The sequence below is a fragment of the Candoia aspera genome, chromosome 15 (assembly GCF_035149785.1).
Source record: "Candoia aspera isolate rCanAsp1 chromosome 15, rCanAsp1.hap2, whole genome shotgun sequence".
Classification (NCBI taxonomy): Eukaryota; Metazoa; Chordata; class Lepidosauria; order Squamata; family Boidae; genus Candoia; species Candoia aspera.
In genome coordinates this window covers 9675526-9696416 of record NC_086167.1, presented here as the reverse complement: position 1 = coordinate 9696416, position 20891 = coordinate 9675526, and the positions used below count along the sequence as shown (strand labels likewise).

Genomic DNA, 20891 nt, shown 5'->3' with positions numbered 1-20891 from the left:
GTTACAATGGCAATGGGTGTACTGTTGGAACAACTGAAAGACCAGGTTGGTCATCATGGAGAAAGTCTATGTGGTTGCTAGTTGACATTGACTTGATGGCACATAATCAATCAAAGTTGCAGTTACCTAGGTTTTGTTCAAGGAAACCTTCCCGATGGTAAGATCTGTACAGTGGATTAGACTATCTCTAGAGGCTGTGGGTCCCTCATCTCTGGATATTTTGAAGAGGCTGGATAGCCACCTCATGGATGGCTTAATTAGTTTTTCTGCTTATTCTGGATGGTAGGATTCCATGATTCTTGTGTCCCCTTCCAACTGTAGAGAACCCTTTTAAAGAATGAGTACACCATCTGAAAAAGTCCCCCCTCTCCCTTCCCACATATTTCATAAGGTAAAACCCATTATGTTAAGCTATAATTGATGTACAGTTGAGATTTTTGTGGATAGCTTGCAGATGCCCAAGACACCCATAGCTGTCATAGAAATAATAGGGAAGTGCCTAAGTGTGAATGTATTGATTTCAGATCATCCTAAATGTTTATTAATTTGTCCCCAGAGCTCTTAAGAGTTTTGTTGATCTTTGCCGGAAACCATATCGTCAACTGAATAAATAAAAAGACTAGGCTTGCATACTGGAACAAAAAAACAGCACTTTGGCCCAGCTGTGGAGTCAGCAGTGAATCATCTTAATTTTCCATTTGTTCTTAGCTTGTGTTCTCTTGCTGAGAACATTGATTACAAGGAGATAATAGCTTTATTTTTAAACTAGATTTTGTTGTTGCCAGAGGTGGCTAAGATTCTGTCCAATTCTTTTAAAATGGACTTTAAGGACACCAGGAGAAGACCTTACAGGTTGATAAAGACATTTCCAAGGTAGGGATGGTGTGGAAGAAATCACGCTGTGGAACAGTATTGGATGGCATCCTATATTGTATATGCACCCCATGAATCCATCTTCTGGATAGAGGAGTCTGGGTGAATCAATAAACTTTAGAATTCTAGGATTGGGACAGCATAAGCATCTGGCAGCATCCTGGTGGAGTCCAATGATGTCATCTGGCTGGATTTGGGATATACCATCAGCAACAGGTGGCCACGCCTAATAATCTTGGCTGACATTAGAAAGCTAAGCATTATATTGGACCTGGTTAGCACTTAAGTGGGAGATGTCCAAGAAACTCTAACATAGACTAGACTTGGGAAGATGAAAAACCATCTCAGAAGTTGACATTGGCAAATGGCTTCTGAACTGCCAAGAAAATGCCATGGTTGTATTCATTAAGTCACACCTGGGCTTCCATTCCAGACCTCTCAATGTTTTCCCCCATTTGTTCATCTACAAGTACTTGCCTAACCCCATGGTTTTTGTGACCTCATGACTGTTCATACAGTCTTTGTGCTTGTGTAACCTTAAGATTATGGGATGCGGTGGCGCTGCGGGTTAAACCGCTGCGCTGCCGATCGGAAGGTCGGCGGTTCGAATCCGCGCGACGGGGTGAGCTCCCGTCGCTAGTCCCAGCTCCTGCTCACCTAGCAGTTCAAAAACATGCAAATGTGAGTAGATCAATAGGTACCGCTTCGGCGGGAAGGTAACGGCATTCCGTGTCGTCATGCCGGCCACATGACCACGGACGGGTCTACGGACAACGCCGGCTCTAACGGCTTAGAAACGGAGATGAGCACCGCCCCCTAGAGTCGGACACGACTGGACTTTACGTCAAGGGAAACCTTTACTTTTACCTAACCTTAAGATTAGGGAACCCAGCATGATGGAAAGATACACCCGGTGCCATTTACATCTTGGGCACTTGCATCAAGCCGGGGTCAAGATATTTGTTACCTGCTTGTACTTCTGGAATGCAGTTTGGTCCTCATGCAACCTGATGCTAAACAGTTAAAATTTGGTAGCAAATCCTTGTCTTGATCACATCCTGGATGCTGTGTTGTTCCCACGTTGCCTCCCACTGAGCAAGCCTCATGAACTGCCCCTGACATCCCTAGCTGTTTAGAGTGAGGTCTGTCCAAGGTAGAATATCGGTGTGCTGTCTAGTACTACTGTAAGGAATATATTAATCTTGGGATATACCCATTGCTTTTTTTTTAAAAAAATAAAGCTTTATTAAAAGTCCTTTATGCTTAACAAGTTTCCTGTAGTCCTGCTTGCTATTGTTCCTTCTTGACTGTAATAGCTATTCCACGTTGATGGAGCAGCTTCTGTAAGGACTGGATGGTGCAGCTCAGCTCCTGGGATGAGACACTAATTCCTTGGATGCAGTTGGGCTGGTTCTCAGTTTCCAGGACCTCCAGGATGTGGACCACAAGGACGGCCTTAACCAACAGTGTTGTGATAGCAGAATGTACTTTAGGACAGGACAGAGCTTTAAGATGCTGGCAAGGGCTGTCCTCTGAAAGACAGGAATTGAGATTGAGGAAGTGAGTGATGATGCCGTGATCCAGAAGGTCAAGCTTAGGTGGACAGTGAAGCTATCATATTAACATGGTGTTTGCAAACCATGTTTTACTGGGTCAGTTCAAGGCCCCTGGCTGTATTTGCCCAACACACTAACTCTGATCAGTTTTACCCTTGCTTTAACCTGAATTTGCCCAACACACTAAACCTGAGAAGGCTCCAACTTGTTCTGGGAATATCAAACCAACTACAATTTTTTATAGCTCAGATGGTTAGTCTGGAGGTTGTGAAGTGGTATCTCTCAGCATCTTATTTCATTGGCTGTGGCATGGCCGGAATAAAGCTTAACAGCATCTGGACGGCCACAACTTGCTCACCACGGATAATTCTTCAGGCGCCTTATCTTCTTCCCAAATCCTATTGCCACTCCATACCCCAATTTCTGCATTTAGGCACTCTAAAATTTCACTACGCATTTACTGCCCAGTTGAATAAAATGCTTGGATTCCAAAATGTCACCCTGGATGGTCCTATTTCAGCCTTTAAGTGAAATCACATTTCTGACAGAGGTTAAACCACACCAACACAAAATTCACTACAATTAGGACTTGCTGGGTTTTCCCCTCTGACATGCTATTCTTGCAGTGTTTCTCTCTTTCTTCTCCCAGATCTCTGCTTTTTAGCCTAGAAATCACAGAAATGTACAGTTGGAAGAATCCTTTATAACAATCCCGGTCAATGGCTGTCTAGTCCTTCCTTAAATCCTTCCACCCCACTATCCCAATAGCATTCACTGCTAGAGAGCTTCTGTTTATGTTTAGCCCTAACCGTCCGTCCTTCCTTGTGTTTTCTTTCCTTTGATTCAAGTCCTGCCCTCTGGATTAACAGAGCAGGTTTGTTGAATTTTACAGGATCATAACATTGTGGAGTTGGGGCCACAATGACCATCTAGTCCAATGCTCTGCAATGTGCAGAAAAACCAATGAAATCATCTCTGAAAGATAGCTGTCCGGCTTCTTAAAACCTCCAGAGATGGAGAATCCACAGCCTCTTATGAAGTCCTTCAGGAAATGTCTTAGTCATCTCAGATTACCTCTAAATGTCCCCTCTCTAGGGTAAACATCTCCAGAACTTTGAGTTGATCCTTGTCAGACTTGACTTCCAGACCCTTCACCATTCTAATCAGCCTTTTACCCATATTCCAATTTGCCAGTGTCTTTAAAGGAGGGGGGCAAAAAGTACGACATAAGAGGCCACAGGCAATCTACTCACATTTCTTGTGAGTAGCCTTCAGAACCTCTTAAGAGTAGGTGATCCCACTGGGGAGATTAAAGGGCAAAATGGCTGCTTTAGCCTTGCAGATGACCAAGACGTCCATTTCCCGAAACCCCTTCCAAAATGGGACTTAGTTTTGCACACTTTGGGGGTGTGACTCTTGAGCTGTTGGAAGTTGCACACCTCTGTCTTGAAGCATTGTCCAACCCACCTTGGCTCCACCACTGCCTGCAGAATTGTATGGTGGAGATGATCCCAGCTCCATTGGCTTCTAGCCAGGATTGTATTGGTTCCCAAAGTTTTGGAGAGGTGGATGTGTTGCCAACCAGTTGGAGTAGAAAGGGTAGCAACATCTGGGAGAAGATTGCTGGCTCGGCGTAAACATTGGGTTCATCCTCCTGGTAGAGACTGACGGCTCTGAAAAGAGAGAAACACAATATTCACACAACATCTGAACCACAAACAGGCTAATCACATTTCAGCTTAGAAGTGTTGTGTGAACTCAGCCTAAGTGGGTTAATAAGGAGGCATGTTGGGCAATCCAAGCCAGGGAGAAAAAGGTTAAATGGACCTCATGTTGGATTATCTGCAGCAACATTACCCACCCTGCAGCCTGTTGGACCTTGATTCCCATAACTCCCCAGTCAACCTGATTTTGATCATCCCACATTATCTCAAGGGCACTAGAACTGAGGAAAGCTTGATTGTAGTGCTCTAATTAGGATTTCTCAATTAAAGCATTGTGATGGAACCAAGTTCAAGTTGAAGTTAGATCTGCTTCAAACCCTGGGGAAGAGAGATGAGTCAGGATTCAACTACTCAACTAGCTAGATCAGCAGTCTACCATGGAGAAGGCAGATCTCTGTGCTCCTAATTGGAGTTGGAGAAGTATCCATTCTGCTGGCATCACAGTTTGTCAAAAGAATCCCTGCCTTGGCTGCCCATGTTCCTTGTCTTGCTTACCCCTGGGTCTCCAGCTCCAAGATTTCATGGAGCTCCATCATGGGGAGATGGTGCATCAATGATGCAAATGTTGAAGGATGGTCCCCAAAGGTTTCCAGCAGGAACTGCAGCAGGCTTAGCAGAGCCTTCGTGCTCTGGAGCAAAAGGCAACTGTGCTGAGGCTGAACCTGCTGGACAGGGGGTGGCATCTGCACCAAACAGCTGGCGAAGGAAGCAGCTTCATGACGCACCTCTTGGTCTTCGTCTTGGAGCAGGCAGATCGCTGCCTCGATCACTCTGAAGAAAGGGTAAGAAGGAAAGAAAGAAAAACTAGTTTTGGGTTATTGGGGGATAGGGAAGCAAGGTGAAGGGTTCACATCTCCATAATCCCATTCATTAGAGAAAAATGGTGGTGGGAAGGAAGAAAGTTGAGGTCAAGGCTGGATTGGCTACCTTTAAATCAAGGACATGATAGCAATAAGGAAGACTGAGCTGTGGAGGTAAAAAACTTTGGAACAAGGGGAAAACATTTAATTTATCCAGCGCATCCCTGCTATTTTCCTCTTTTTCCATTTTCCCCTCAATTTCATTCCCCTCCTAGCCTTGGCAACACTGGGTTGAGCTCACCAAATTGCAAGTATGCTGAAAAAGCTGCAGAAAGGATGTCATGCTGGGCAACTCATTATAGAAAAGGAAACACCGTTCAGGCCTATCCATCCTCCCACTTACCGGCTTGATACAAATCCAACTTCTCAGAAGGACTTGGGAACCCACCTGAGTAGTGGTGATAATGCTCCAGGCAGCCCAGGTTGGCTGATTCTGGCCCCACCCCTCTAAATCTTACTCCATTACTCATGATGCCCCAGGTTTTTTGTCAATCGGAGCATTGTGGGAAATGATCCAGTGGTGAGGATTTAAGGCAAAGGCACAAGGTTAAAATGGGGGCAGAACGGAATTGGTTATGTTCCGGAGGATCCAGGGACCCCGGCAACTGTTCTGAAGGGCCGGATGGTGGTACGGATGCTGTTCCTGAAGGTACGTACCGCAGAACCCGGGAACGGAGGAGTGAGCTGGTTGATTTCTGGACTCTCCAAATCCAATCTGGGCCACCCATTTTCAGAGCTTTCGCTGCAGCTGTTCTCAGCACCTCGGCTGAAAGGGAATAACTCCACTGTCCTATCACTGCAATCCATCGTTCCCATAAAGGATCATCTCCGGGGCTGTCCCAAAAGAGAGAAGGTGACACTGCAGATTCATTTCTTTGGCTTTCAACCAGATCCCCTGTTAGATATATAAAGGTAAAGTTGCTCTTATGTCAGATTCAAGTCTTTGTGATTATTTAGAACAGCGTTCCTCAACCCTGGCAATTTTAAGATGTGTGGACTCCAACTCCCAGAATTCCTAGCCAGCAGGGGTGGACTTCAACGCCCAGAATTCCTAGCCAGCAGGGGTGGACTTCAACGCCCAGAATTCCTAGCCAGCAGGGGTGGACTTCAACGCCCAGAATTCCTAGCCAGCAGGGGTGGACTTCAACGCCCAGAATTCCTAGCCAGCAGGGGTGGACTTCAATGCCCAGAATTCCCCAGCCAGCATGCTGGCTGGGGATTTCTGGGAGTTGAAGTCCACACATCTTGAAGTTGCCAAGATTGAGAAACACTGACTTAGAAGCATCCGTGCAGTTTATTGGCAAAAATAGAGCTGTGCTTTACCGTTGCTTCCTTCTGGCATGTTGTTCTGGCTTCCCAGTGAATTTTCTAGTGGTCTCCCATCCAAATACTGACCAGATCTAACTCTGCTAACCTTTTTGAGAACAACCAGTCAGCCACCATCTGCTGTCACCCTTTGTATATAGGCCAGTGGTTCTCAAATATTTTGGTCTCACTTTACATCTTAAAAATGATAGAGGACCCCAAAGAGATTTGGTTTATGTGGGTTATATCTATTGACACTTACTGTTTTAGAAATTAAAACTGGTAAATTTTAAAATATTTATTGATTAGACTTCACGGACACCCTGAAAGGCTCTTGGGGACCCCCAGGGGTCCCCAGACCACACTTTGAGAACCACAGACAAAGGACATCACATAAATAATAGGGCAGTCACTTAAACATGGATCGGTCACTGCAATTTATTATTACTATTGTAGTAATTATTTCTGCACATATATAGATACGGCGTTTTTAATTTTTATCCTGATTTATTGCCAAATTTTGACTCATCATTACTTCTGGGGATACCCTACATAGCAAGCTTCATTTTCTGAATGTGAATCTTAATCAGCTACAAAGGCAACATCCATCTAAAAGAAGTGGGCATGGGATGTGGAGAAGCACGCTTAAGGAAGTGTTTAAATTTTTAAAAATCTAAAGGAGGGGGCCCCTGTAACGGGAGGGGTAATTCTCAGAGTTCATAGAATATGGAGTGTCGGAGAAGAGTGAAGGAAGATGGAGGCGAGACATGGAACAAGGAACGTTGGAGAAGAAGATAGATGGAGCCTTGAAAGCAGGGGTGGCCATAGGATGTGGTCAAAAACATTGAGAACGTTGCCATGCTGGTGCCAGTGAAGCTTTGCCCATTTTTATGGGCATCGCATATAATGCTCTTTTGTTATCATGTTTCATCGAGTAAAAAAATGTCATTGGCCATCAGAGTGTGATCACAGCTCTGTCCAATTTTTATGGGCATGGAACACTTTTTTTTATCACATTTGATTGCCTATAAAAAAAGTCAAGGTGGTGGCCGTGATGGTGTGACCAAAGCAAATCTTTGATTGTGCCACTGGGGCCACCACCTTGACATTCCTGACCACACCTGATGGACAACCCTGCTTGCAAGGGATTTTGTTGGTTTCCTACCTGCAGCTGCTACTTACCGCTGAATCAGGAACAAAGTGGCGACACAGAGCGCATGATCTCGGAGCTCTGGGCTTTCACGGTCACTTTCCACCATAGAGAACAGGGCTTCACTGCACTCCAGAGCCAGTGATTTCCCTGGGAAAGGCTGTCTCTGAGAAAGGGGAGTGCCGAACAGGTAGACAAAAACGTTCAAGTAGAGTTTCAGGAGTGTGGGGTCTCCTGTGCTTTTCAGGATCTCCCTGAATTTTTCCTAAGGCAAAGAAAGGGAAACATATTTAGTGTCCAAAATAAATGCCCATCTAGCAGAATCGAGAATATAAAGGGCTTCTCATATAAATTAAAAGGGTAGCGTAGAGTTCCTCGTTTTTGTATATCATGCTAAGCCATGGTTTGATGGTTTGAGGAATGAGTCATAGTTGATATTTGACACTCTACACCACTGTTTCTCAACCTTGGGAACTTTAAGATGTGTGGACTTCACCCATGCTGGGTGGGGAATTCTGGGAGTTGAAGTCCACGCATCTTAAAGTTCCCAAGGTTGAGAAATGCTGCTCTACACTATGGCTTGCAAGCCACAATGCCTAGGTTCACACATAGCATTAAACCTTAAACCAAACTGTTCACATTATGGCTTTGTGCAGCGTGTGAACCCAACCATTGTGGATTTGGTCCTTGGCTTCTTGAATTGGCAAAGGAATGTTGATCGCCCCTGGTCAAAACTGGAACCAGAAATTCTTCTGGAGATCTTCTGGCTAATCCCTAATACTTGTAGACCCCAGTTTGAACCATGTCTTTTGCAGTCCTATCCACAGGACTCAGGATTTTGCAAAACACGTATGGACCCAGGGTTGGTGTAGAACCCCCCCCCCTCGATTCCATGTGTCCTGCTGTTGTGATAAAACCAGACCTTACCATGAACACCAGCTGCAGTTCCTTGCTGGGCTTCAAACCTTTCCTTTCCTTGTTGTCCAACACCCAAGTTAGAATGGCAGCTTGCATGTCAACATTTCCCTTTTGCAGAAGCAAGCTAAGTTCACTCAGTCTTTCAGGAGATCCCTGTCTTGTTGCTTCGTAGCAGAGGAAGTTAACAGCTCGTTGGCAGAATATGGAAGAACCAAGCTGGAACAGGATCAAAAAAAGCCACTGGTCCATGTCTTTTTTCCCAATGTGACAAGCCATCTTCAGCCATTGCTTTATCCCGAGCTGCTTCTGAACCCACCTTCCTCAGCATGTGACTTTCATCCCGCTCACTCACAATGTGCAGGCTGGGTGGGGAGGATGGAAGCTGTAGTCCCACATATCTCAAGAATGAAGGATGTTGAGAGGTCTTTGTCTTCCCTCCCACCTTAATATTTTTAATTAAATGCTTTAAAAATAAACCACCAAAGATAAAAGACAGCAAACAAAAATAGAATAATGAAATACAATTAATAAAATACAAGTAAGTGAGCATCGCTGGTGTGAAAGTAGTGGGTTACCAGGAATTATTACTGTTAGTTTCACCAGCACACTGAGAATGTCAGCCTCCCAATTTCCTCCTTATGTTATCCTTTTTGGATTAAAACATTGGAATTCGAGCAAAACTAGGGACCTTTTTTTTTGTCCGTTGTGTTGGCTCTCAGCCCTGAAATTCGTGAATACCTGGATTGGAGAGAAACCAGGTTTGGGACTGGCCAGAGCCCTGCACACCAGCTCCCGGACTCGCTGCACAAAACTCGGGGAACAGTTTTCCAGCAGCAAGGACAAAACCTGAAGGTAAACTGCGCAGATTAAAGGACACCGTTTTGTGCCCATCAGCAACCAGATGTGATTTTCCATCATGCAGGTAAAGGAGTCCAGCGAGTCAGGAGACAGCCTGAAAGAGAAGTTGAAACGTCAGCAGGTCAGGTTAGCGGGCAAAACTGTGGCTTGCAAACAACGTTCTGCAGAATGAAACAGCGAAGATTTCAGCAGCGTGCGCTGAAGTTCAGTTGTTCAACGGCAGCGAAATCCTTAAAAAAAGATGCGCACAAAGAGTTTGCACCCGGATTGGTTCTGATGTCCGTCTTTTAATGGCAACATCGGGGGGGAGAGGGGATGCTCAGGAAAAGGAGAAATGTTTATTGAGGAAGCGTGCAAAACTCGTGATGCCTTCCCCTGCCTGGATGTGGCAGATGGATTCTGGCCATGTTTTTATTTCTCTCTGAGCTTGACAGACCATGAACAGGGTACTTAGCATTCAGTTCCCGCAGTGAAGAGACAGCAAGGACAGGGTCAGAAAAGGAAAACGGGAGGGGCAGGAAAACTGGGAGAAGCAGTATGGCAGAGGTGAAGACTGTCTTCACTCCTGGTGCTCTGGCTTTGTAGGACACACTTGGCCATAAACTAAATACATGGGCTGGATTTGTGCAAAACGCTACACTCAGAGGTGGTTGGCTAGTTTTCCATTCAGTGAAAACTAGGGGAGAAATACTTTCACACTTGCAAGATGGATGTTAGCCCTTCGAGGTAGTCCAGCCAAGAAGCACAGCCAGGAGCACTAGCTCTATCTTTATTGTAAGGTTACAGCAACAGCATCTTGCAAGGCTGAAAGCATTTCTCCCCTCCTTTCCTTTTACTCTTCAGAAACCTAGGGAGGGTCCCTTCTGAAAGGCTTCCCATGGCCCCTCTCCTTCTGTGGGCTGAGATGCCTTTTATACACTGGTTGTTCAGCCTGCAGCCCTTCCTCCTGTCTCCCAAGGGTGACAGAAAGAGGAAAAGAATGCAACCCTGGATGGAAAAAATTTTCTGTGCTCTTTGTTGGCCTCGTGGGGTACACCAGATGGGAATCATGACCAGGTGAGGTAATTCTACTTTATTGTAAGACTACATTGACAGAATCTTGCAAGTCTGAAAGTACAATTCTCCACTCCCCATCTCCTTTACAGCCCAAGAAACTAGGGAGGGTCCCTCCTGAGCCTCTTGCCCCACCCACTATCCAGCTGAGGGCTAAGCTGACTCTTATCTGACCATTCCCTTCACAGCTTCTCTTTGCCTCATCTCCCAAGGTCATTCTCACATACCATTATATCACCCTCCCCTTCAGACTCATCCTCCTCCATCTCCTTTACAGCCCAAGAAACTAGGGAGGGTCCCTTCTGAGCCTCTTGCCTTACCCACTATCCAGCTACAGGCTATGCCCTCTCTTATCTGGCCGTTCCCTTGGCAGCATCTCTTGGCGCTGTCTCCCAAGGTCTTTCCCATTACACTCTCCTACTATTCTCTCTGTGAATAAGACCCCCTTGGACTCAGTGCGTGTGATGCCAAGATCACAGACCATGTTTGCACTGTTGGAAAGCAACGTACTGATCCACGCTCAGAGCTTGACTCAACGTCGCCTGGATTTGCAACAGACATCCGTGCAATGCATTATGGGACAAAGCAGTCTCTGGCTGTGGGAACCTGGAAGCCAACTGCATGAGGATGTTTCCATAGTCCGTTGCAAGAATGAAAGGCACCAAGGCTTTGGCTGCTATCACCCGAACTGCATAAATGGGGTTTCCTGACAGCTGGATCAGGGGTTCCAGGAAGCAGGTCAGAGTGCTGTAAAAAAAAAAAAGAAGCAAAAGGGAAGAAAAAATATCAGTTTTGGGTGGGAGCTCAGGAATGATGAATGACAACTGAGAAACTCAAATGCCAATCTTGAGAACAGAAGCCTCTGAAATGTGGATTTTAAAAAGGTTACTGGACATACGATGGGTGGAATGTGTACAGAATAAGGCTATCCTCCAGAGGTAGGCCAAAGAGTGGGGACTTGTGAATACCATCAAGAAAAGGAAATTGGAATAATTAGGATGCACGCGATGCCCCGGGAAATATAATCTACATCAATTATACAAGGAAAGCTTGAATGGAAATTATTGCTGGGAGTTGATGTCTGTCTTGGTTGAGATAGGCCAAAATACAGTGTCCTTTTTCTGAATATGGTAGGAGAAGGGCTGTTTTAGTCTCTGCTAACCCTAAATCCAAGGAATCTGGCGGTATCTTTTCAGACTAATACACCTTATTTAAAGGTATAAGCTGTCGTGAGATGTAGCTCACAGACTTTTAGGCCTCTTAATAACATTTCTTAGTCACCTCTCACGGCTGTTGAAATGGTTCTTCTGCACCTTGCACAGCCTTGAGCTGAACGGTCCTTGCAGTTTGTCCAATCTGAATGATTCAATGACCCCACCTTGGTGATTTCATCTTTGGTTTTGATGTCCTACCCCACAGTCTTCCGCCATTTCTAAGCTTACCTGTCCCGGGTGTCTCTGCTGGGCTGCAGCTTGGCCAGAAAAGTGAGGGCAGCATACAGGGAAGGACAGAGGTGGAACTTCCCCCTTCTGGGTCCTTCAGAGATGGATACTTCCACAGCTAGGGTCAATTCTCCAAGTAGGATGCTTCTCAAATGAGGGTATCGGCCAAAGAGAGCTTCGGGGCTTACCCCATCCTTGGCTCGGCCATCATCCCGGCTCCACTTCTGCCCAAGCAGGCGAACAGTCAAGGCACCTGGAGTGAAGCAAGATAGGAAGTTAGAAAGAACTGTTTTCTGGACTGCATTCGTAGTGGAAGTGGTGGGGAAAAAAAGCAACGAATGTACAAATAGTCCTCGTTCAGCAACCACAATTGTCACTAAACAAGGCCATCAAGTGAAGCGGTCTCTAAATGAAACCACGACTGGGCTTATGATCTTCCTTCAGCTTTCCTTTGCTTTACAGACCTGCGAAGGTCATAAATGCAAGGACTGGTCGCAAAGTTACTTTTTCATCACCATCGTAACTGCAGTTGTTAAATGAAGCAGTCACTAAACAAGGACTGTCTGTATGTGCAAAGGTGATCAAACATATTAGACCCCCTCCTTGATTTCTGAAAGAGAAATAATAGTTATGTTTTGCAATCCTGTTGATCTTGATGGAGTTACATTGAAGCAGATGCAATCAAAATGAGGGTGTTGGTTTTCTTTCCAGTTATCATTTGCACAAGCAAGATTTTGTTCCTTTCAGGAACTGCACACAGCTGGCAGCAAATGTCCACACGTATGCTTACTCCCTTGATGTGATCCTGGCAGTTTAAAAATATTTGAGATCTACTAGAAGGAGAAACCAAGAACCTGGACTGAAGTCAACTCAGCTATCAAACAGATCTAAGCTTCCAAGGGAAGAGAATGATTTACCAAAAAGTTGGTTGGCTGCATTTCTCATGGCCCAACTAGAGGAGCTTAGGGCCTTGAGAACCAACGTCATCAGGGAGGTGATGTATGGTTGCAGAGCTGGTCCAAGATTGGAACCACGGACAAGTGTTTGAAGCACGTGGACTGCCAAAACCTACAGAAGATAAAGGAAAAGAGATCAGCTTGCACTTGGGCCAGAATTAGTAAGAATATCAGGACTGGGTTCAGACATCACGCAAAGTCCTGGTTTGTCGTCTTTGTGGTTCAATGGTTCACACATTTGCTGGACCATAAAGTAGAGTTTATGAGCCTCAGCCATTTGAGTTCACACAACAAACCAAGTAAACTGTCAGATGGCTTAGTGTGATGTATGAATGCAAAGCCAACAGAACTCTATTGAAATATCTGATCCCACCTTATTTGGGGGACTCACGTAACGGCCCTACCTCATGCTCCTGCCGTGTCCTTACCTGGGGCAAATCCACTGTCTGGTCTGAGCTGTGGGAAATAGGCTCGTTGGCCAAGGCGAGCAACGTCTGAATGCAGTGAGCCAGAAGAGGCCGTGACTTGGCGGGGTCTTCCCCAGCCACAATGCATAGGAAGAGCATTGGGAAGCCAGCTGCCCTGCGAGTAATGGAGTTGCCCCTGGGGCTGTTTAACAAAGCCAAACCCTTGAAGGAGATTTAAGAAAAGAAGAACGAGAAGAACCCAGTAGATAACAATAAAGTTAAACGTTGCATTTAATGTCCTGATGCTGGCCTGATTCATAGAGTGTGCCAAGGTTCACTTGGATTTGCTTTTAGCTGATAACTTGTCCCAGCCTTTGGGGTTTATCACCCTTGTGTGTTATGCAAATCCTTGGGGAGTTTATTCAGTGATTGAAGAGCTGATCAAATCATGGCTTAGTGCATTGGTAAGTCCAGTTCTAGGACTGTTTCTGGAATATTTCTGGGGGAGCACTAATCGTATGTTCATACGTGCATGGCAGATGAGTTCCCACCTGTGTTAGCATCATCCTTGGGATATTTTGTAGCTCTGGGCTGGGGTGACTTAGCAAAGTGGTGCAAAACTTGGTGAAGCCCATACTACAGCCTTCCACTGCTCCCTGCCAGAAAAGAAAAAGAAAAGAGTTTGACTTTATTCTTGTCAAAAGCTCAGCCACCAAAGATCAGATTCATGGACAGAGGGGGAAAAAAACTGCATATCTGGAAGGGGTGGGGAAACTAGGAACTGCATACTCTTCCAAACTCTTTGCAAGGTTCTGTTAATGTAGCCTTACAATAAAATAGAATTAGCTCATCTTGGTTGTGTTTCCTGTCTGGTCCACCTGGGAAGGCTGACATCAATCGTGCACGTCTGAAAGTACAAATCTCCTGCTGTCTCCTTTGCAGTCTGAGAAGTTACGGAGGGTCCCTGCTGAGCCTCTTTCTCCGCCCATTATGCAGCTGTGGGCCACGCTCCCTCTTATCTGATAGTTCCCTAGGCAGCATCTCTTCGCCCTGTCTACCCAGGTCTTTCCCACATACCATTACAGTATGTATCTTTGTATGTATGTACAGTGTGTGTGTGTGTGTGTGTGTGTGTGTACACACACAGACACAGGCATACACACACACACACACACAACTTGAAGTTCAAGTTGATGTAGTTGATTCTGTGCTTCACCCCACATCCTATTTTGTGCTCAGGGAGAAGGAGCTGAGAGACAGAGGCTGGCCTGAAGTCACCAACTGTCCTTCGTAACCAAGTCAAACAATGGGTCCTTCCAGCCCAAGTCTAATTCTCCCATCACTCTTCCACCAAATCATGAATCAAACTCATATTTCACTGGTGGCAACCCACCAGGATCAAAGTCCTTTCCCTTAGCCTGTTTTGATTTAATTGTTGGAGGATCTCTTACCCAGTGCCGGCACTTCAGCAAGATGTCCTGGAATGCTTTGGAAGCCATATTTACAACCTGAAGAGGTAGCAGAGGCTCACATCCTGCAGGTAGCGGCCGAGGTAGAACTTTCTCTGCAAGGCCTCCCAAGAGTAGCCCAATTTCCTTGGCAGTTAAAAGTAAAAGTGAGAAAAAGTTACAGGGAAGACAGGCATCCTCACATCTTTGATGCTACAGAGGTCTTGGATGTATATAGTTCTTAATCCCAACGGTGGTATCGTATCGCCAATCTATGGGCTGGTGTAACCTTGGAAAGTCCATGAAAGCGTTTTAGTCCATTGCCTACTGACTGGTTTAAGAGGATAACTGAATTAACCCATTTTTCTGAGTTGGCCCAAGGCACTGAACCATATGTTAAGGGGGCTACATTTGTGCAATATGCTAAGCTATAAACCACTAACTCAGGTAATCAGGTTCAGTTCCCTGCCTGCATAGAGCTAGATCATTCTGCCCAAGGGGTGGGGTTTTAGGGAAAGGGCAGGGTCTCAGGAAAGGCTGGGCCAAAGGTTCCCCATCTTTGTTTTGAAATGAAGGCACCTGGATACTGATCAAAGCCACAACTGATTGGGGGAAAAGGTGAAATAAAATGGCATGGAGATTAAGTCGGGCCATGCTTAAAGCCATGAGACTGTGGTAGCTTCCCAAAGATGTCCCACTGGAGCACCAGGATAGCTGCCCTTTTGGCCATGGAGAGCCTGAATTAAATCTTCCATGCAAAAAACTCAAGTGTTGTCAAAACGGCTCACTTTCACCGAGACCCAGCAACAGGTCAAGATGAGGCTGTGTTCCTCTGAGAGTAGGACTGCATCCTCCATGTCTGGTCCCAAGCCTTTCCCTAGCCGGATGAGGCTGCCGATGGCATTTCCCATGTCTGCAAAGGAAGGTGATGCAGCTGCCGAAATAAAATAAAAAATAGGCATTAGGTTGTGTAATTGTACAGGCAAAAACCTTGGGAGACTGAGCCAAGAGACGCTGCTTAGGGAATGGTCAGATAAGAGGCAACCTAGCCCTCAACTGGATAGTGGGCAGGGCAAGAGGCTCAGAAGGGACCCTCTCTAGCTTCTTAGGCTGTAAAGGAGGCAAGGGGGGGTAGGATTGTCCTTCCTGACTTGCAAGGTTCTGTCAATGTAGCTTTACAATAAAGTAGAATTAGCTCATCTAGTTGTGATTCCTAGTTGTGATTCCCATTGATGCCCTCGAGACCGGCATCAATGTTGCAAGTCGGAAAGCACAATTCTCTCCCCCCGCCATCTCCATTACTGCCCAAGAAACTAGGGAGGGTTTCTTCTGAGCCTCTTGCCCCATCTACTATCCAGCTGCGGGCTATGCTGGGGAACCCTTGGCAGCGTCTCTTGGCCCAGTCTCCCAAGGTCTTTCCCACATACCATTACAGGTTGCTATGTCAGAAACTGAAGAATGAAGAGAACAGGGGGCAGTCCTCCTCAGAGTCCTTATGGAGTAATTCTTTTTCAATCAATTTCAGCCAGGCAACAAGGATTGAGCATGAAGATAAACCAGAGGCAGCATTATGCTCCTCTACCTAAATTACAGATGTTCTCACTGTTAGTGGGTTGTAAGTCAATTGTTGTATGTGACCATTTTTGCGGGCACTGCCTCATTAGTTAACCCTGATTAATGCTTCTGGTTGAAACTTCCCAAAGAAATTGGAAAAACAAAATCAGCCAACAATTTGTTTACCAGGAATTCCACAGTTGGTTTATTGCCCATATTTTCTAAGAGACCTGAATTAACGTAATGCAAGATATTAAGTTTCTGCAGTTAGTAACGGTGTGGTGTGGAGTCCTTGATGCTCTCTGAGCTTGGTGGTTTGTTTGTTTATATTTCAAATTTCTGTCACTGCCCATCTCCCCCAAAGGGATTTATTTATTTATTTTTATTTATTTATCATATTTTTATCACTGCCCATCTCCCCCACACAGGGGACCCTGGGTGGTTTGCTTGCAGACATTTTATTACCTAACTAGGTAACACCATCCGTGCTGGTGAGTGTGGGCTTTGCTCCCTCTTTATATACAGTACCTTGCTTTGCCAGTGTTGGCGGGGTGTGGTTTTCTCCTTGGTAGTTCCTGATTAGGACATTGTTTTCTCTTCACTAGCCCTGATGATGTTACCTAGTTGGGTAATGAAATGTCTGCAAGGAAACCACCAAGCTCAGAGAGCCCCAAGGACTCCACAGTTCAACCCTGAGCTACAGAGATTCTCTTCTATTGGAACTGTCTTTTTACGAGTTCATCAAAACATCAGATTCAAGGAACTACCAAGGAGACAAACCATCAAACAGACAAACAATGAAGCAGAAAACAATGCCCTGCCTCCTCACTGCCAAGGAGAAAACCACACCCCACCAACACTGGCAGGGCGAGCTACTGTATATAAACAGGGAGCAAACCCCACCCTCCCCTGCACTGATAGGGTTACCTAGCGGAGCAATGAGATGTCTGCAAGCCAACACCAAGCACCAAGGACTCCACAGTTCAACCCTGAGCTACAGAGATTATCTTGTGTTGTTAAGCGTGTTCTATCACATATCACTAGACAACTAAAATACACCCTTTATTTATTTATTGCAATTAATTTATAGGACCACCCATCTCACTAAACACAACTCTGGGTAGTTCTCAAAATAAGGGGGGAAAATGGCCATCAAAGAAACCACATTGGTGGCATTCCAAAGCATGGGAGAACTTAGAAAAACTAGGCAGTGAAGGATCTATTTATTCAAACCTGGTCACCATTAAGATTAATGGAGTAACTCTGCCTCTGTCTGTTTGACACCCCACTATTTCTTTAGAGAGCTTAAAAGCTGCTGGCTGCTGGTTCCCCCTGCTAGGTTGGGCTTACCATCTTGGTCTGTGCTTGATGCTTGGTTGCTCTGCAACACACCCAAGAGCAAATTGCTGATGTCTTTCATTGCTGTCACCAAACGCTGGAAGAAAAACCGCCAGTGTTGCATCTTCTGTGCTTCTAACATAGAAGACAGAACTTCCGGTACTTCAAGCAGGCATCGCCTTAGAGCCAAAACCATCCCTGCAGGGAACCAACAGAAGGCCTGGAATCATAGTCTCATGCCAGTTTGGACTGCTGCACATTTGGGGAGTCTAACCTAGATACTAATATTGAATTCATTTGACAAGTTCTCAGGTAGCCCAAACTGTACGACTTGTGTCTGACAAAGGAGACCTCTTAAAGTTGGACAAATTCCAAAGCTGGAAGAAGTAGAAACATTTCTTTGGGGTTGTTTTTTTTTTTATGAGGACTGAGTGTGTCCTATGATCACCAGACGCAGACTGATGTTATGGGAAAGGAAGAATAGGGAAATGGAATGGAGAATCCTGGAAGAGGGCACCAGACTGACTGGCACCCTAATAAAGGGGTACTCCATGTAGCAATGCTTAATTGCAGGTCCAATTATTTATATTCTATACACAGGCCATCGCCTAATGGGGAATGGCCCATGCTGGTTGTTGTCCAGTTGTAGTTCTATCCCCAACCAAATGGTTAATAGTCAGGGATGATAAGAGGTGGAAGATCACTGCTTCCCTAATTTTGGGCCATTGTAGAATTTGGCATCAAGTACAGAATTCACGGTTTGGCATTTCAGTTTTTATTTTCTGCAAAGACTAAATGACGCTCATGGACAGGAATGCTGGGCTTTCGTCTTTGTAAGAAAACAAGCAAAAGGATCTCTGTCATCGTGTTTCCTCAGAACAAATCTGTAAGGTAGGAAACTGATCAGGACTGCCCCTAAACCAGTGTTTCTCAACCTCGGGAACTTTAAGGGATGAGGACTTCAACTGGCTTCAACTTCAGTTGGCTGGGGAATTCTGGGAGTTGAAGTCCGCATCTCTTAAAGTTGCTGAGGTTGAGAAACACTGCCCTAGACTAACCAGTGAGCTTCACAACGTGGTGAGCATTTGAACCTGGATCTCTACAGTCCCACATCCAACACTCTAGCTGCCTTTCCCAATCACCTTTTGGAGTGAGATTGCATATTCCAGAATCCCCAGCCAGCAAGTTGACTTGAAATTCTGGGGGTTGCATCCTAACCTTCTGGAGGGTAAGGAAAATTGCTAATGTCATCTTCCATATACATACATCCCCTTTTATTCTAATCTTCCAAGAGAAAAAATAACAAAGTACTGACCATGTATTGGTGTAGTGTGAGCTGCCAGCAATAAGTCATGACAAGCTGTGACAAAATGCTTCTGTAGCACATTGAGCAAATATTCAAGAAAACAGAGGTATTTGCATGGCACAGAGAGCTCCTCCCCTGTTTCCAGCAATAACAGCTTCAAGATATGTCTATCCAGCCTGGTGGAGGTAAACAGAGGTCAGGTTTGCCCAACAGGCTCAACCCTGAACAGAGGTTAACAAATGATGACTGTTGGGTTGATGGAACAAGTGATGCTCAATCAAAGAAATCTCACTGTGATTATATGTTCAGAGCCTGAAGATACCATCACATCTCACAACATGCAAATTCAATTAGCCCCATGTCCATTCACAGGGAATTCACTAGGAAAAAACCTGGAGAAATCTCTAACATGATGGGAGATCAATTAGCTCCCAAAGTGAAAACAACCCAGTTGCTGAGATTTCTGTAACATGTCAGCCATAAACCATCAATAGATGGGAGAGGATTCCATTAGTAGCTTATCTCATAAACAGCAGCTCAGTCCAGTCTACAGAAAGCCTGAGAACAAGAGATTCAAAAAGTTCAAAGAAGTTCTTCCTCAAGGAACTCAGGAATAAATGAGGGCTACAAGGTCCTATCACCGTTTCCAAGATTCTGTACCTTACTCCTAATCTTTGCTTTAGAAACCCCTTAAGGAAATCTGTGGTTCTTGATCCCTTGATCATGCCCTGCCGTTAACAGGGGCTTAATGCTTTATTTCATCCCTTTTCAATAAATCTTATTTAAGGAAATTCTGGGAAAATCTTGTTTTCAGTTGTAGTCAGCTGCCAAGAACTTGACACATTTTATAATGCTCTTTGGTACAAAAAACAAATCCAAATTCACCTACTCATTTATGGGATCTGAGCTGGTAATGGCTGATTAGGAGCGGGATTTGGAGTCCATGTTGACTTCACAGGACCCCTCTTATCTCTGCTTTTCTTAATTTCAGTGAGCAGTGCCAACAACATGGGTGCCTTCATGCAACCCCTCTATGATCTGAGAAAGGAGCAAGTGATTTAGGCATTTCAACAGAAACTAGGATGGCTCAAAAGGGATTAAGTGATGGGCAAGGATGACTACTTGTCTTCCTGCCTTCCTCCCCACCTGCATCTTTATTTCAGCAATCTAACTGCCAACTTACCAGGTAGACCAGCCAAGAAACACGGCCAGATGAGCTAATTCTACTTTATTGTAAAGCTACATTGACAAAATCTTGGAAGTCTGAAAGTACAATCCTCCCCCCCACCATCTCCTTTACAGCCTGAGAAACTAGGGAGGGTCTCTTCTGAGCCTCTTGCACTTCCCATTATGCAGCTGCAGGCTATGCTGTCTCTTATCTGACCATTACCTAGGCAGCAACTCTTCACTCAGCCTCCCGAGGTCATTCTCACAGGCTATTACATCACCCTCCCTTCAGACTCATCCCGTCTCCTTTACAGCCCGATAACTTAGGGAGGTTCCCTCCTGAGTCTCTTGCCCCACCCACCATCCAGCTGTGGGCTATGCTGCCTCTTATCTGGCCATTCCCTTGGCCGCATCTCTTTGCCTGGTCTCCCAAGATCATTCCCACATACCATTACAGTAACTTACAGGCTCAGAAAACAAGGAAGCAAGGTCTTACTTGTGAAGAAGGGTTTTCATCAGTACTGCTCCTGCTTCACTATCTTGAACCCTGGGACTGCTTAGGGCTTCTAGGGCCCATTCAAACAGAGCTACAGCAGTGGATTCTGGGAAAGCTGGTGGGAAGTAGCAGATGAGCAGCTCTGATGCCAACTCGCGGATCTGTGCGAAGATAGGAGAACTCCATAAGGAGAAGACCTCTAGCAGATGGTAGGATTGCATGCATGCCCTGGGCCCAGCAAACTGTGAAACAGTCTGCAAGCTTTCCAAGCCTATTCAGAAAGGAATATTGGACAGGGTGGGAGGAGGTGTTTTCACACATGTAATCTTCTCTGGAGCCAGTTTTGGTACCAGCCTTTGGGGTTTTATTAAAAGTGCATCAGTGTTGTGGCTCCCCAAATTTTCCCAGCTCTGCATCTAAGACCATGATCAGAAATATTGGCTTATTGGCCACATGCAGGATCCCACCCCATCTGTAGTC

The 20891-nt window shown here is 45.4% G+C and overlaps 1 protein-coding gene across 1 annotated transcript in view; it reads right to left on the bottom strand.

Moving 5' to 3' along the window:
- Positions 1–2106: 2106 nt before the first annotated feature.
- Positions 2107–20891, bottom strand: part of LOC134505551 (tRNA (32-2'-O)-methyltransferase regulator THADA-like) — a 31694-nt gene continuing 12909 nt past the window's right edge. The window contains exons 15-31 of the mRNA XM_063315304.1: positions 20412–20572; positions 18758–18924; positions 17455–17640; positions 15339–15484; positions 14554–14697; positions 13654–13758; positions 13124–13324; positions 12657–12807; positions 11740–11992; positions 10808–11044; positions 9125–9338; positions 8396–8602; positions 7501–7733; positions 5671–5847; positions 4649–4924; positions 3897–4102; positions 2107–2405 (exon numbers count right to left, since the gene is read on the bottom strand). Of these exons, the coding sequence (XP_063171374.1) occupies positions 2164–2405; positions 3897–4102; positions 4649–4924; positions 5671–5847; positions 7501–7733; positions 8396–8602; positions 9125–9338; positions 10808–11044; positions 11740–11992; positions 12657–12807; positions 13124–13324; positions 13654–13758; positions 14554–14697; positions 15339–15484; positions 17455–17640; positions 18758–18924; positions 20412–20572 (3306 nt within the window). The 3' untranslated portion in view covers positions 2107–2163. The remainder of the gene's footprint in view (positions 2406–3896; positions 4103–4648; positions 4925–5670; positions 5848–7500; positions 7734–8395; positions 8603–9124; positions 9339–10807; positions 11045–11739; positions 11993–12656; positions 12808–13123; positions 13325–13653; positions 13759–14553; positions 14698–15338; positions 15485–17454; positions 17641–18757; positions 18925–20411; positions 20573–20891) is intronic.